The 13656-nt window shown below is 36.7% G+C and overlaps 1 protein-coding gene across 2 annotated transcripts in view; it reads left to right on the top strand.

Annotated features, from left to right (window-relative positions):
* LOC136024892 (zinc finger protein 184-like) overlaps nucleotides 1-13656 on the top strand; it is a 48465-nt gene that overhangs the window by 5887 nt on the left and 28922 nt on the right. For both annotated transcript variants that reach the window (XM_065700429.1, XM_065700428.1), the window contains exon 2: nucleotides 12633-12779. In XM_065700429.1, the coding sequence (XP_065556501.1) occupies nucleotides 12638-12779 (142 nt within the window). In that variant the 5' untranslated portion in view covers nucleotides 12633-12637. The remainder of the gene's footprint in view (nucleotides 1-12632; nucleotides 12780-13656) is intronic.

The following is a 13656-nucleotide window of genomic DNA, read 5'->3' on the forward strand; positions in this document are numbered from 1 at the left end:
GTGGAAACAATAAGGACAAGTCCTAGATACATGATTGACATAACCAGACTGGATACACTCTCTTTGGGAGAGTTTGGGGGATTTCCAGTGCTTTTTTAGGTCAGAACCTAATTTTAGGTTTTGACCTTATACCAAGTGCCAATTGAGCTTTTGGCTCTTCTGACCTTGTCACAAGTGCCATATGAGCTCTTGGCTCTTGTTTGTATCCCAAAACGTACTGGCAGGGATCTTTCTAGGAAAAGTGATCATAGTCAAAATTGTCCCTTAAATCTGACTCTGTATAGCCAGTTCATTCATTTTGACAGGAATGCGAAGTTTCTTGGTGTTTGGCTTGATAATAAGTTAAATTGGAATGTTCATATTTCTTATCTGAGAGATGCACTTGCAAAACAGCTGAATTTTAGGCATGCAGTTGCTGGTCAAAAGTGGGGTGCTAGCTGTGATAGACTTCACAAAGTATTCATGTCACAATATAATAATCACATGAATACAATATAATGTCACAATATAAAATAATCACAGGTGCACAAAAAGTACACCCATTGCAACTCTGTCAAATGAGGTTAATATCCCTTCTTTAGAAGAAAGGCTCTTGAATTTTTCCTCTAATTACTTTATGATAGTTAATGGAGTGTCAAGGAGTGTCCCACAAATCATAGATTTCCCTGTGAAAATGGGAATTCATATAGTAAGCCAGCCATTGTCAAGTTGACCTCCTTGCTGGATGGGATTGGTGTTCCTTAAAATCTAATCTTTTCTTGCCAGACTCAGATTTCCTCCAATCTTTCAGGGGCAAAGTCTTGGGGGGGGGGGCAATGTGACAAAGGTGCCAGTAATTGATCAAATTGACTAATTTATTCTAAAAAGAAGAGTGAAAAAGAAACAGGGAAAGAGGGCACAAAAAAAAATCTTGGGGGGATAAGGGGTTTGAACCCTTCCTGGAATTCTTTGTCTGACTTGTAAAAACATGGTATAAAGGTATATAGACAAATTTTTGGTGTGGCCCTTATAATTTTATTTTGTAAACCCCTCCTTTCCGTAAAAAATACCCCCTCTACCCAGCTATCTTCCACTCTACAATCTTTCTAGCTGTTTCATTCAGAGCATAATTTCTCGAAACTTTGTTGGGTATGATTTTAAAAAGTATACAACAATGGAAATAAACATAATAATATGATTGATCCTCTTTAACATTATAAATTAAGAATTTGGGGTTTTAGTGTTTTCTTTTAGTGTTTAGATATTTTTGGGGCTATATTTGGGACCATCAATGGGGAATAGGATGCATTTTAAAGTATTTAATTCTTTTATTTAGAAATAGTATTAAAAAAGGAAATAGCTACCATAGAGTGGAATGACTAGACACCACGTTTTTGCATTTTATCAAGCATATCTGGTTAAATGTTTTAAATGATTCATTTGTTATACTACATTTTGCCAAGTCATAACATTGGCAACAAGAATCTAATTTAAAAAAATCCAACTTCCAAGTTGGAAAAAAATATTTGGTGTCAAGTCAACCCATAAGGGGTGGGGGTGTCACTTGAAACCAGCTCATATATTTGAATGCTATTCCTATGCCATATTTTCGTGTACAAAGTCATGAGAGTCACATCTAACAACATCTAAATTGAAGCATTTTGATATTTTGTAGGCCATTTTATTGCTGAATTCAACTAAGTTAAAGCCAAATATTTAAAACAAAACCCAGAAATTTTCTGAAAGGTTAAAGAAATCATACAAATTAGAAATGGCTCTAAAGCATCCTTACTTGCTTAAAACAGAAGAAAAATCTTCATCTTTTTTTTGGGGGGGGGGGAATCCATGTGTCATAAAATTAGTCATTAATTGCTATTTCAAAACAGTCCATTTTTTGTTTCTGTAGAAACTGGAAAATTTCTTAAATCCTTGCCATAGCACAAGTAAGTTTCTTCACCTTAAATTAATGTTTTGTTCATGGCAAGATGCACTTCTTGCATCTTGGGAACAGCATAAGTACATTGGGCATTTATTTTATCTTGGGTGTTCAAGGATTGTTTTTAATTTCTGGCTTGTTATACCACATGCAGTCCTTGACTTCTAAGTACTTCCAGTTTATGGGGGGCCACTCGTAGCCATTCATAACTCTGCCAGTCAGTTAAATAATCTCATATAATAGCCCAGAACCTTAATATAAGCTATAGTGGGACTCTGTAGAAGGTATAGTTAGGCAACTATGTCAGTTACTATAGCGTTTAGTGACTGATTTTGGACAAATTTTTGGTTAAAATTGTATCCTTTTGTAAAGATAGATAGTAAAGTAACAATTTTTGGATATGATGTAGATAGTTATAAACAGATATGATTTTCTGATTGTTAAGACTACAATCCAGGATTGACTGACTGCACAACTTTTTTCTTTTTCTTTTTAATTCACACTTAAACAAAAGTTAGCCCTACATCCAGGCCCAATTCAATACAATTGTTCTGCCTTACAACACTTGTATTAGATTGATATTTGCGTTTTGTTACCTTAAATTGCATTATCCAGCGAAATAAGGAAAAATCAGCAAAAGTTGCTGGTTGATGATGGCGAGGAGCCATTGATTCAATTGTATCCCACTTTATCTTCTATGTTTTAATGGACCAACTTTTGTCAACAGCAATCTTAAAGGCGTCAACAGAGGGAGCAGTGACAGCAGTATCCCAACGGGTAATCACTCCATTTTAGAATTAGTAATTGCGGACTCCGGTATCTAGCCTTTTCAGGGACAAATTCTTACTATGTCCACTTGTCATGGAGGATTCATCAGACTGAATTGGCTTTTAATAGGAGGATTCACTATTCAAAAGCTTATAATTCATTATGAAGTCACGTCTTTGACGCCTGTGCACAAGTTTTGGGAGCTTTAGCTTCTACCGTCAAGATGGATGGTCAAGATTCTTGCTTCCATCAACAGCTTTTGTTGCCGATCTTTTGAAATATTCTGTTTTTTTGCTGATCACCCTTGTTCAGGGGTGTTGCAACACACATCCTAAATTCTAGCAATGGCTGCATAAGACCCTTGTACAATTTGGTTATAGCTTTGGATGATTTGCTGCATACAGTAGCCTACACTTGCTTATGCCAAGGATCTGGGATGCTTTGGCAACTACTGTTTGTGAATGTTTACTAAATTTTAGTTTCTCATCAACAACAATTCCCATATCTCTCTCCTCTACCTAAGAGTCAATTAATTGTCTTGAACCATCCCCTTCTAGCATATGGTACTGTCATCTTATGTTCATTTCCTCAAAATGCATTGACTTGAGCTTCTCAATGTTAAATTCAAATTTCAATTTACGGCCCCCTACGGCCATCATTTCCCCAAACACATCCAATCAAAATTTAGTGATAGCCATTTTGTGATGTAATTTAGGGTGATAGAACCCCAACTAAAGTCATGATAGCTGTTCAAGAGATGATAGCCCCCGTATGGCCCAGGGGCATATAAGGTTGCTATGGAAAGGGTGTTTACATAAAATTCGGAGGGGGCTGAAAGAATTTGAAATAAGTTCTAGTGACCTTTTTGACAGTCGAAAATAGGGGAACCTCCATGATGATATCAAGTTCAGATCTTCTTGCCTGGAAGCTCTTGTAACTGATGACTCCACTGAGCCAATAAGCTTTGAATCATCAGCATATATGCTGATCTTATTTCTTAAAGTTTCTGGAGCATCATTAATAAAAACACAAAGAAAGGAAACGATCAAAAGTTTTTTTTTTTTTTTTTTTTTTTTTTTTTTTTTTTTTTTTTTTTTTTTTTTTTAAATGCCAGACGAGAATATTGAAAATACACAAAGCGGATCTTTCGAGAGGACAACCCCCTCTCTTCGTTAGCGCTAACAAAATGATATACTCAAGGAATATAACGAAGAAAAAGCCAACAAAACAACGAAAAAAGTCAATGTTAAAAAAAACAACAACAAAAAAAAATGAAAAAACAAAAAAATGAAAAAATAAATAAATTCAATAAAAGCCAGAAATTGTGTGAATTAAAACGACCCCCCGAAAAATCCCTATTTTTGATCGTTTTCTATCTTTATATTATGGCAAGCCAATGTGGTTCAAGACATTATCTTCATTAATAACAAGAGCTGAGAGCTCATATGCCACTTGTGACGAGGTTGGAAGAGCCAAGAGCTCATATGGTATGAGCTCTAGCAAAATTCTAAGAATCAATAGATTGCTTTAAAGGAAAATCAGAGGCTTAATGCCGGTCGGGATTTAAAATAAGAGCTCTGAGTCACGAGGTCCTTCAAAATATTAAAATTCATTAAGATCCGATCACCCACTCGTAAGTTAAAAATACCTCAATTTTTCTAATTTTTCCTCTCCCTTCAGCCCCCAAGATGGTTGAATCGGGGAAAACGACTTTATCAAGTCACTTTGTGCAGCTCCCTGATACGCCTACCAATTTTCATCGTCCTAGAACGTCCAGAAGCACCAAACTTGCCAAAGCACTGAACCCCACTACCTAACTCCACCAAAGAGAGTGAATCCAGTCCGGTTACGTCAATCACGTATCTATGACATTTATAAGCGTTTTCCAAGATTTCCGATTTCCCCCTCCAACTATCCCCAATGTCAAAAGATCTGGTCGGGATTTGAAATAAGAGCTCTGAGACATGAGTTCCTTTTAAATATCAAGTTTCATTAAGATCTGATCACCCGTTTGTAAGTTACAAACACCTCATTTTTTCTAAATTACTCCCCCCCCCCAACTCCACCAAAGAGAGCGGATCTGGTTCGGTTATGTCAGTCACCTATCTTTGACTTGTGCTTATTCTTTCCACCAAGTTTCATCCTGATCTCTCCGCTTTAGGCGTTTTCCAAATTTCCCCCCCCCCCCTGTTGACACTGGATCCAGTCGGGATTTAAAATAAGAGATCTGAGTTTTGAGGTCCTTCTAAATATGAAATTTCATTAAGATACGATCACTCTTTGACTTAAGATTCGTAAGTCAAAAATACCTCTTTTTTTCTAATTTTTTAGAATCAACTCCCCCCAACTCCCCGAAAGTGAGCAGATGCGTTCCGGTTATGGCAATCCCGTATGTCGGACTTGTGCTTATTTTCCTCACCAATTTTCATCCTGATCCCTCCACTCTAAGCATTTTCCAAGATTTTAGATCCCCCCCAACTTCCCCTTCACTGGATCCGGTCGGGATTTAAGATAAAAGCTCTTAGACACGATATCCTTCTAAACATCAAATTTCATTAAGATCCGATCACTTCTTTGTAAGCTAAAAATATCTCATTTTTTATTTTTCAGAATTAACCCTACTACCCCAATTCCCCCAAAGCGAGCGGATCCATTCCGGTTATTTCAGTCACGTATCTAGGATTTATGATTATTTTTACCACCAAGTTTTATCCTGATCCCTCTACTCTAAGCGTTTTCCAAGATTATAGGTCTCCCCCCAAACTCCCCCCGTTGTCACAGGATCCGTATGGGATTTAAAATAAGAGCTCTGAGACACGATATCCTTCCGAAAATCAAATTTCATTAAGATCCGATCTCTCCCTCGTAAATTAAAATACCTCGTTTTTTCTAATTTTTCAGAATTAACCCTCCCCCTCCCAACTCCCCCAAAGAGAGCGGATCCGTTCCGGTTATGTCGATCACGTATCTAGGACTTGTGCTTATTTTTCCCTCCAAGTTTCATCCCGATCCCTAAACTCTAAGCGTTTTCCAAGATTTTAGGTTCCCCCATCAATTCCCCCCAATGTCACCAGATCCAGTCGGGATTTAAAATAAGAGCTCTGAGACACGATATTCTCCCAAACTTCAAATTTCATTAAGATCCGATCACTCCTTCGTAAGTTAAAAATACCTCATTTTTTCTAATTTTCTGAATTACCCCCCCCCCCCCAACTCCTCCAAATAGAGCAGATCCGTTCCGGTTATATCAATCACGTATCTAGGACTTCTGCTTATTTTTTTTTACTAAGTTTTGTCCCAATCCCTCCATTCTAAGCGTTTCCCATGATTTTAGGTTCCCCCCTAACTCCCCCCAGTGTCGCCGGATCTGGTCGGGATTTAAAGTAAGGGATCTGAGACACGATATCCTTCCAAACATCAAAATTCATTAAGATCCCATCACCTGTTCGTAAGTTAAAAATACTTCATTTTTTTATTTTTTCCGAGTTAACCGACCCCCCCCCCCCCAGATGGTCAAATCGGAAAACGACTATATCTAATTTAATCTGGTCTGGTCCCTGATACGCCTGCCAAATTTCATCGTCCTAGCTTACCTGGAAGTGCCTAAAGTAGCAAAACCAGGACAGACAGATCAACAGAATTTGTAATTGCTATAGGTCACTTGGTTAATACCAAGTTCCATAAAAACTTTGAAGATTGTTGAACCTAAGATTGTTCCCCGAGGTACGCCACTGTTAACTTCTGCAACTTCTGAGAAGAATTGTTGTTCATTGTTCCCAAATACCTTATCTCTACTTTCTTCCTGAAAGGAACTGCATCGCCCATTCTACAACCTCTGGATAAATAACTATTAGTTCTATCTTCAGCCAGCAATGATATACTTTTATCAAATGCTTTGGCAAAATCAAAAAGGGTTGTGTCAACTGGAGAGACCTAGCAACTTGGTGATATAGTCATAAGCATTTGTAAGTTTTGTCTCAACTGAGCACCCAGATCTGAAGCCATGTTGGCTGTCTGTTACCAGTGTGTTGTCAAATAAATATTTAGTAGCTGTGGTATTCACAGTTCCTTCAAGAATTGTACTGACTGTTGAGGTAATGCTCGTGGGTTGGTAATTGGTGACAGTATTCCTACTTCTACCCGTGGACAGACGTAATATTTACTTTTCGCCAATCTTGAGGAACTACTTTGGTATCCAGAGACTTTTGGAACAGTTTTATTAAGGGAGAGGCAGCTCCAAATGGGCCTCTTTTAAGGTATGGAGATAAACTCCGTCAGGGTAAACAGACTTATTTGAATTCAATCTTTTGAGCTCTAGTTCTAAATCTAGGTTTAATTGTGATAATATAGGTTTCTCAACATTGTAATCCAGTATTTCTGGCAAGGGAGCATTATCTGTAGGTGTGAACACTGACTTGAACTGCTTATTCAGGACTTTGGCTACATCTCCAAGGTTGGTTATACTATTAACTTTGAGTTCTGTTGCTGAACGTCTACTGGGCTTTTGAATTGAGGCATATTACCAAAACTTCTTTGGATTGGTTTTGAAGCTGATGCTAATGACTCCTCGTACTTACTTGTAAGTTCTCTTGTAAGGTGTTGGACTTTATTTTGGATCAGTCTAAAATTGTTATAATGTGACTGCGTTGGAATGTCCCTGTACCTTCTCCAGAATTTCTTTATCTTTCGGACTGCTGGCCTGATTTCTCATGTCATCTAAGGGAGCGTTCCTGGTCTTTGTTTCCAAGTGGCTGTTGTATATTTTGCAGTTTTTGTATGATCACCCTCTTCATATCAAGCTAATCATCCTCTATATTTTTTATTTTTCAACAAAGGACTAATCTTGGTTAGCTAGATCTTGCCTGACCTTGTTGTAATTTGTAAACACATGCTTTATAGTATTATCTGTCTGTGGGTACACCTTTAGTAAGCAAGAAATGGCCATATGGTCACATGGCCCAAAAGGTGGCTCTGGGTCAACACTTTGGATTGTTTCCTCATCTTTAGCAAATGAAATATCCAGGATAGTTGGATTCTGGGCCCTACGTTACCTAATTAGGAAATTAATAGCCTGATATAATGAATGCTCCTGTAGGCTCTCAAAGAGTGGGTCAGTCTGGGCAGCATTATTGCTTGTAGCAGCATAACCATCAACCCATGATATTTGGGGCAGGTTAAAGTATCCAACAATTTATAGCTTATAGGAAGGATAACTCATTGCAGAATTTGTAGTATTTGCAATTGCAAGGTGGGAAGTTTTCTAACAGGGGGAGTTGGGGCTTCAGTAAATACATCCCATAATTAAAGAATAATCCTTTTGCTCAATCTTCATCCTAATCTGCTCTACCCATGGCCCATACTGAGAATCATGTTTAAGTGTTCCGACCTTCAGGGTTGGTGTGATATACAAGACAATTCCTCTCCCTTCAGGATTCACAAGGTTCGGAACTATTGTAAACCCAGGGATCTGGATGTGTTCATCAGTAAATGACATCAAAATGTCCTTTGGCCTAACTTTAATAAAAGCAAAGACAATCACTTCAGGCCTGGTTGGCATTCCCGCCTTAATTTTATCTATTTTGGTTGTGATGCAATCTACATTACTGTAAAGCAATAACAGTCTGTATTTATGCTCAATATGGGCATCATTGGTACCACTTAGGTCTGCCTGACAAGATTGAAAAGAAGCATTATTCGAAGATTTTCTGCTACAAGAACTTGACACTGGCAAACAACTTATCATCATCTGTTGTAAATGTAGGGCTTATATGTTTAAACTATAATCTCTATAAACAGTACTATTTATATGGTTTTCGACAGCAGCAATTTTCTCTACGTCTCCATTATCTGCAGCCCCAGGGAGGCTGCAGGCTGTTGAGAGTTTTTGGGACAATCTTGTTGACTTAAATCACTAAATTATTTTCACCACCTGTTTGTCTTCTGTGCAGTTCTTCACGTAATTTCTGTATTTTCTCATAATCGTTTTTGATACATCATTTCTGAACTGTACTTTCCCTTTTGTCCCAAATAATTTCTGGAGAATCAATTTGTTCATCTTCAAGTCAGGAACAGAGAACATAATTGGTGGTGGTCGTAGAGGGTTTGAGGTTGCAGAAGTCTTTGGATTCAATACACGGTGGACATTTGATATAGAAACACTAGGTAGCTTGTCATTGTTAGCTAGGTATTCACGGATGAACTGCGCATCATGTGTTTGAGTAGCAGCTTCAAAGACCACTGTATTTAGTCTTTTTTGTCTATCATGATCTTCAAATTTTAGAGTCTTTACCTGGCTTTCAAATTGTTCACTTAGGGCTTTCCCCAGGGCAGTTGCGTCAGCTGTAACTAGGTTTTTCAGCACTTACTTGTCTGGGGCAGCACCTTAGGACCTCTCCAGAGAGCAGACTCTCTTCAAGGCTTGTAAATTTAGTGTCAATGTTAGCTATCAGTTCAGCTTTTAAACTGGAAAAAGAGTGATTAACTGCCTCTTTAATTTTTTTAAATCCAGGTTTAAATTGTGTTTTTAAGGCCACGTGAGTGAGTTATTTATGCTCCTGTCCCCAATTTTTTCTATTTCAGAATCATCTACACTACTCTTTGGATTTCCCTTGCAAATGGGGCATTTCGACTTACAGCCCATGTGACCGGTCATCTTTGTTAACATAAGATATTAATATATTTCTTTTATATATCTTAGTAATTATAAAAGCTGGTTTCCATGTTGTAAGATTTCAGATTTTGCTTAAAGCTGTGTGTTTGTTGTAGGATCGTGCCATCATTATATATTGTCCCTTGGTGTAAAGCAAAACAATTACAAGGGATCCAGCTTTAAAAATTCTCTAGGCAGGTAGAGCATAGAGATAAATGACTACTAGCTTGATCCAACAATTTTGTTAAATCACAAAGACCCTATTGTGTGCTCAAAGTACTTCCCAGCATCTGCTTTCTCTGACTCAGGGAGATGACAACTGTTGATAAGTACCACACCTGTCAGAAGTTTGACCAATGGATATAATACTAAAACAAAATCATGTAACTCTCATGGGTGCCAATTTTATTATCTTTATTAGTTTTTATTGTTTTTATGGTTTTTTTTAGACATAATTTGATTTTATTGAACTTTTCTCTCAATAATGCTTAGTAACCTGCTGTATAACCAGAGCTGTTCCTAGGGTTGATGACACCTGAGGAATGCCAATTTAAAAAATAAAAAAACAAAACAAAACAAAGGTCTTCTAATGGAAGTAAAGAGTAAAATTAAAACTTAAAACGCCTACTAGTTGTAGAATTTTGTTAAACTAGCACTACTTTACTAAAAACACAAAACCAAAATAACAGAATTGGAATAGGAGCAGAAAGTCCTTGAATAGCCTGCAGAAAATAAAAATGTAATATATTAGGCTCTAATTAGCCTTTTGTTGTATATAGTTTTAGTTCTCTGTAAAACTTAACTTAAGCAATATTGTGTTATCATATAAATGATCAGATTTTGCTTTCTTTCCCTGTAATTGGTAAAATATTATAATTTTTCCTCTTTTTCATCTTCAACATTCTTGAAAAGTATCCCCTAGATACCTAATATTTTACATAATAGACCTTGTTCAATAGTATGCTGGCTTCAGAAAGGAGGGGACATTAAGGAATCTATCACACACACACGATTTACTAGAATAGTTCTGAAGCCATTTTATATTACATAAACATGGAAGGATTCCCAATACTTCAATGACTTGCCTTCAGAAAATGGAATCGTCATTGAAAATGTTTGTTCAGTTTTTCTCGGTTTTCAACCATTCAGCTCTCCTGAAATTTGGATCCAGAAAGAAACAAACGAATGTCAAATGTACCAGAACGACCTTATGAGCATGAACTTATTTCGGGTAGAGCAAAATCTGGAAAACTGAAATTAAACATTTTATATAAACCATCAAATAACTTGTCGTAAATCTTGAGTTTTCAGATGGTTTTACAGCAGTTATTTATTATCGATTGGTCAGCAAAATTAACACATGAATTTTGTATGGTTACTTTTTGTTTTACAGTTAAAAGCAATAATCAAGCCGCTATAGTTACTAAAAGCCATCTAAAATGGCTAAAAGCCGCTAAAAGCCATCTAAAATGGCTTTAGAACTATACTAGTGAATGGCGTGCATGATAGAATCCATAATGTCTCCTCATTTCTGGAGCTAGCATGCTATTGGGCAAAGTCTACTATGTAAAATATTAGATATCCTACTGGAAAAGCCCATAATCCCTTAGGAATCATATATCTTGATCAAAATTGTTAAAAATCCCAGATTATCTTAGCACCGGATCCTGTGAAGTTAAAAAAAAGCAAACTTAAGTGAATTCGGACTTCTCTATTTTACAAAATCAATAAATTTTATCCAATACTGCATATTCTTCCTACTGTAAAGCAGTGCAAAAAGGAGAATGAAAGAGAACCAGAAAAAAGTAGAAAAAAGTAAAACGAGAAGTAGAATAAGGTATGAAAGACATGGGTATTTTTTGAATTGTTCATTAAATAAAACAAGTTCGTGAAAATGCCGAAATGCTAGTGACACTGCCAAGGGTTTATTGATTTTTATTCTGACTTGGTGAAAACTCTTGTAAGAGCCACAGAGAGTTGAATCTTATTTGGATGCCCTTTGGTCTCCTTTAATGTCTTCTAAACATTGTGCTAGAGTTGTCAACCATTATTGACTTGATGTTGCCTCTGCTTATTGCTTGTATATTTTACCTTATCATGTCTTTTGTAGTGTATTATGTATTATTCAATCACTCTTATCTTCCAGAAATCACGGATTTCTGCAAGATATCCATGATTTCTGTAAAATTTACAACCCTCACCAAAAATATTTTGGTTAGTGACACTGCCTAAAGCTAGCAGTTCACCAACCTATTGCCTACTGCGGTAATGATTTCTAAACCCTCTGTTGCTCCACATATTTGGATGACTGTGCTCTTTGCCCACATTCATAACATGATCACATTTACAACATGTTATTGATGGCATCACCATCAATAACATTCCTGAACTTCGTATTTCCCGAAGAGAACTGCCTTAAATTTTTTCTGAAGAGATAGAGATTCAAAATAAAGTCTTTTCTACCTTTTACGAGAATAAAGCAGTCACTTTTTTTTCAAGGGCTTATTAATTCTTATTCCAACCTGGTGGAAACCCCTGCAAGAGCCACAGAGAATTGAATCTTTTTTGGATGCCCTTTGGTCTCCTTTAATGTCTTCTAGACATTGTGCTAGAGTTGTCAGCCATTATTGACTTGATGTTGTCTCTGCTTTTTGCTAGTATAGTTTACCTTATCGTGTCTTTTGTAGTGTATTATGTATTATTCAATCACTCTTATCTTCCAGAAATCACGGATTTCTGCAAGATATCCATGATTTCTGTAAAATTTACAACCCTCACCAAAAATATTTTGGTTAGTGACACTGCCTAAAGCTAGCAGTTCACCAACCTATTGCCTACTGCGGTAATGATTTCTAAACCCTCTGTTGCTCCACATATTTGGATGACTGTGCTCTTTGCCCACATTCATAACATGATGACATTTACAACATGTTATTGATGGCATCACCATCAATAACATTCCTGAACTTCGTATTTCCCGAAGAGAACTGCCTTAAATTTTTTCTGAAGAGATAGAGATTCAAAATAAAGTCTTTTCTACCTTTTACGAGAATAAAGCAGTCACTTTTTTTTCAAGGGTTTATTAATTCTTATTCCAACCTGGTGGAAACCCCTGCAAGAGCCACAGAGAATTGAATCTTTTTTGGATGCCCTTTGGTCTCCTTTAATGTCTTCTAGACATTGTGCTAGAGTTGTCAGCCATTATTGACTTGATGTTGCCTCTGCTTTTTGCTAGTATAGTTTACCTTATCGTGTCTTTTGTAGTGTATTATGTATTATTCAATCACTCTTATCTTCCAGAAATAATGTATCCTTTGCGAAATGAGGCTGATGACCCCTTGGAAGTTCCAAATATTGTTCATTCATCCTATGATTTAGATGCTCCTAAGACCAATTCTTGCAGCTCGTCACAGCTTCTGGTTGGTTCTTTTACAATAAAGGAAGAAGGTATGCTTTCAAAGAGAAAAAGCGTAAAATCCTCTTTTTGTTTATTTCATACTTGGTTCCTTTTTGATAAAATGAAGCATTAACTGGCATTTTGACACACTTTGTCTCAGTCCATTTGAAACTTGATGGGATTATTATTTCATTGATGGAATCAGCTGCCTAATTTTTTTTCTGGACATACAAAATAGCTTATGTCTTTTTTATTTGAGATTATTCTGAATTTAAATTTGGGTTTTTTGCTTTTTAATATAGGAAAAATATAAATAAATGAAAATAGTCGCTAGAGAAGGTTAAACACAATTATGTTGATTAATTCATTTAAATTCAGTAAACAGACAGTTGGTTATTGCGAGATTCCTTGTCTAAAAATTATAATGTTGAATGTAAGCGCGAAAAATTTGAGCCCTTTCAAATTTCTTCCATTTTCAGGATTTTGATGCAACATCCCTGTTAAAGCACATATAATTTGCCAAAATTATCGTTTTTGTTAGTTTTTTTTAAAACTATACGTGTTGGGGTTTCAACCCCCAGAGCCCTTAAAGCAAGGAATCTAAGTTAGATACGTGATTGGCGTAACCGTACTGGATTCGCTCTCTTTGGGGGATTCAGGGGGTGGGGTTCAGTGCTTTGGCGAGTTTGGTGCTTCTGGACGTGCTAGGACAATGAACATTTTAGGCTTGTCAGGGAGGTGCACAAATTGACTTGATAAAGTCGTTTTCCCTGATTCGACCATCTGGGGGGCTGAAGGGAGAGGAAAAATTAGAAAAATGAGGTATTTATAACTCACGTGTGGGTGATCAGATCTTAATGAATTTTGATATTTAGAAGGACATAGTGATTCAGAGCTCTTATTTTAAATCCCGACTGGCATTAAGCC

This window comes from Artemia franciscana, chromosome 3 (assembly GCF_032884065.1).
Source record: "Artemia franciscana chromosome 3, ASM3288406v1, whole genome shotgun sequence".
NCBI lineage: Eukaryota > Metazoa > Arthropoda > Branchiopoda > Anostraca > Artemiidae > Artemia > Artemia franciscana.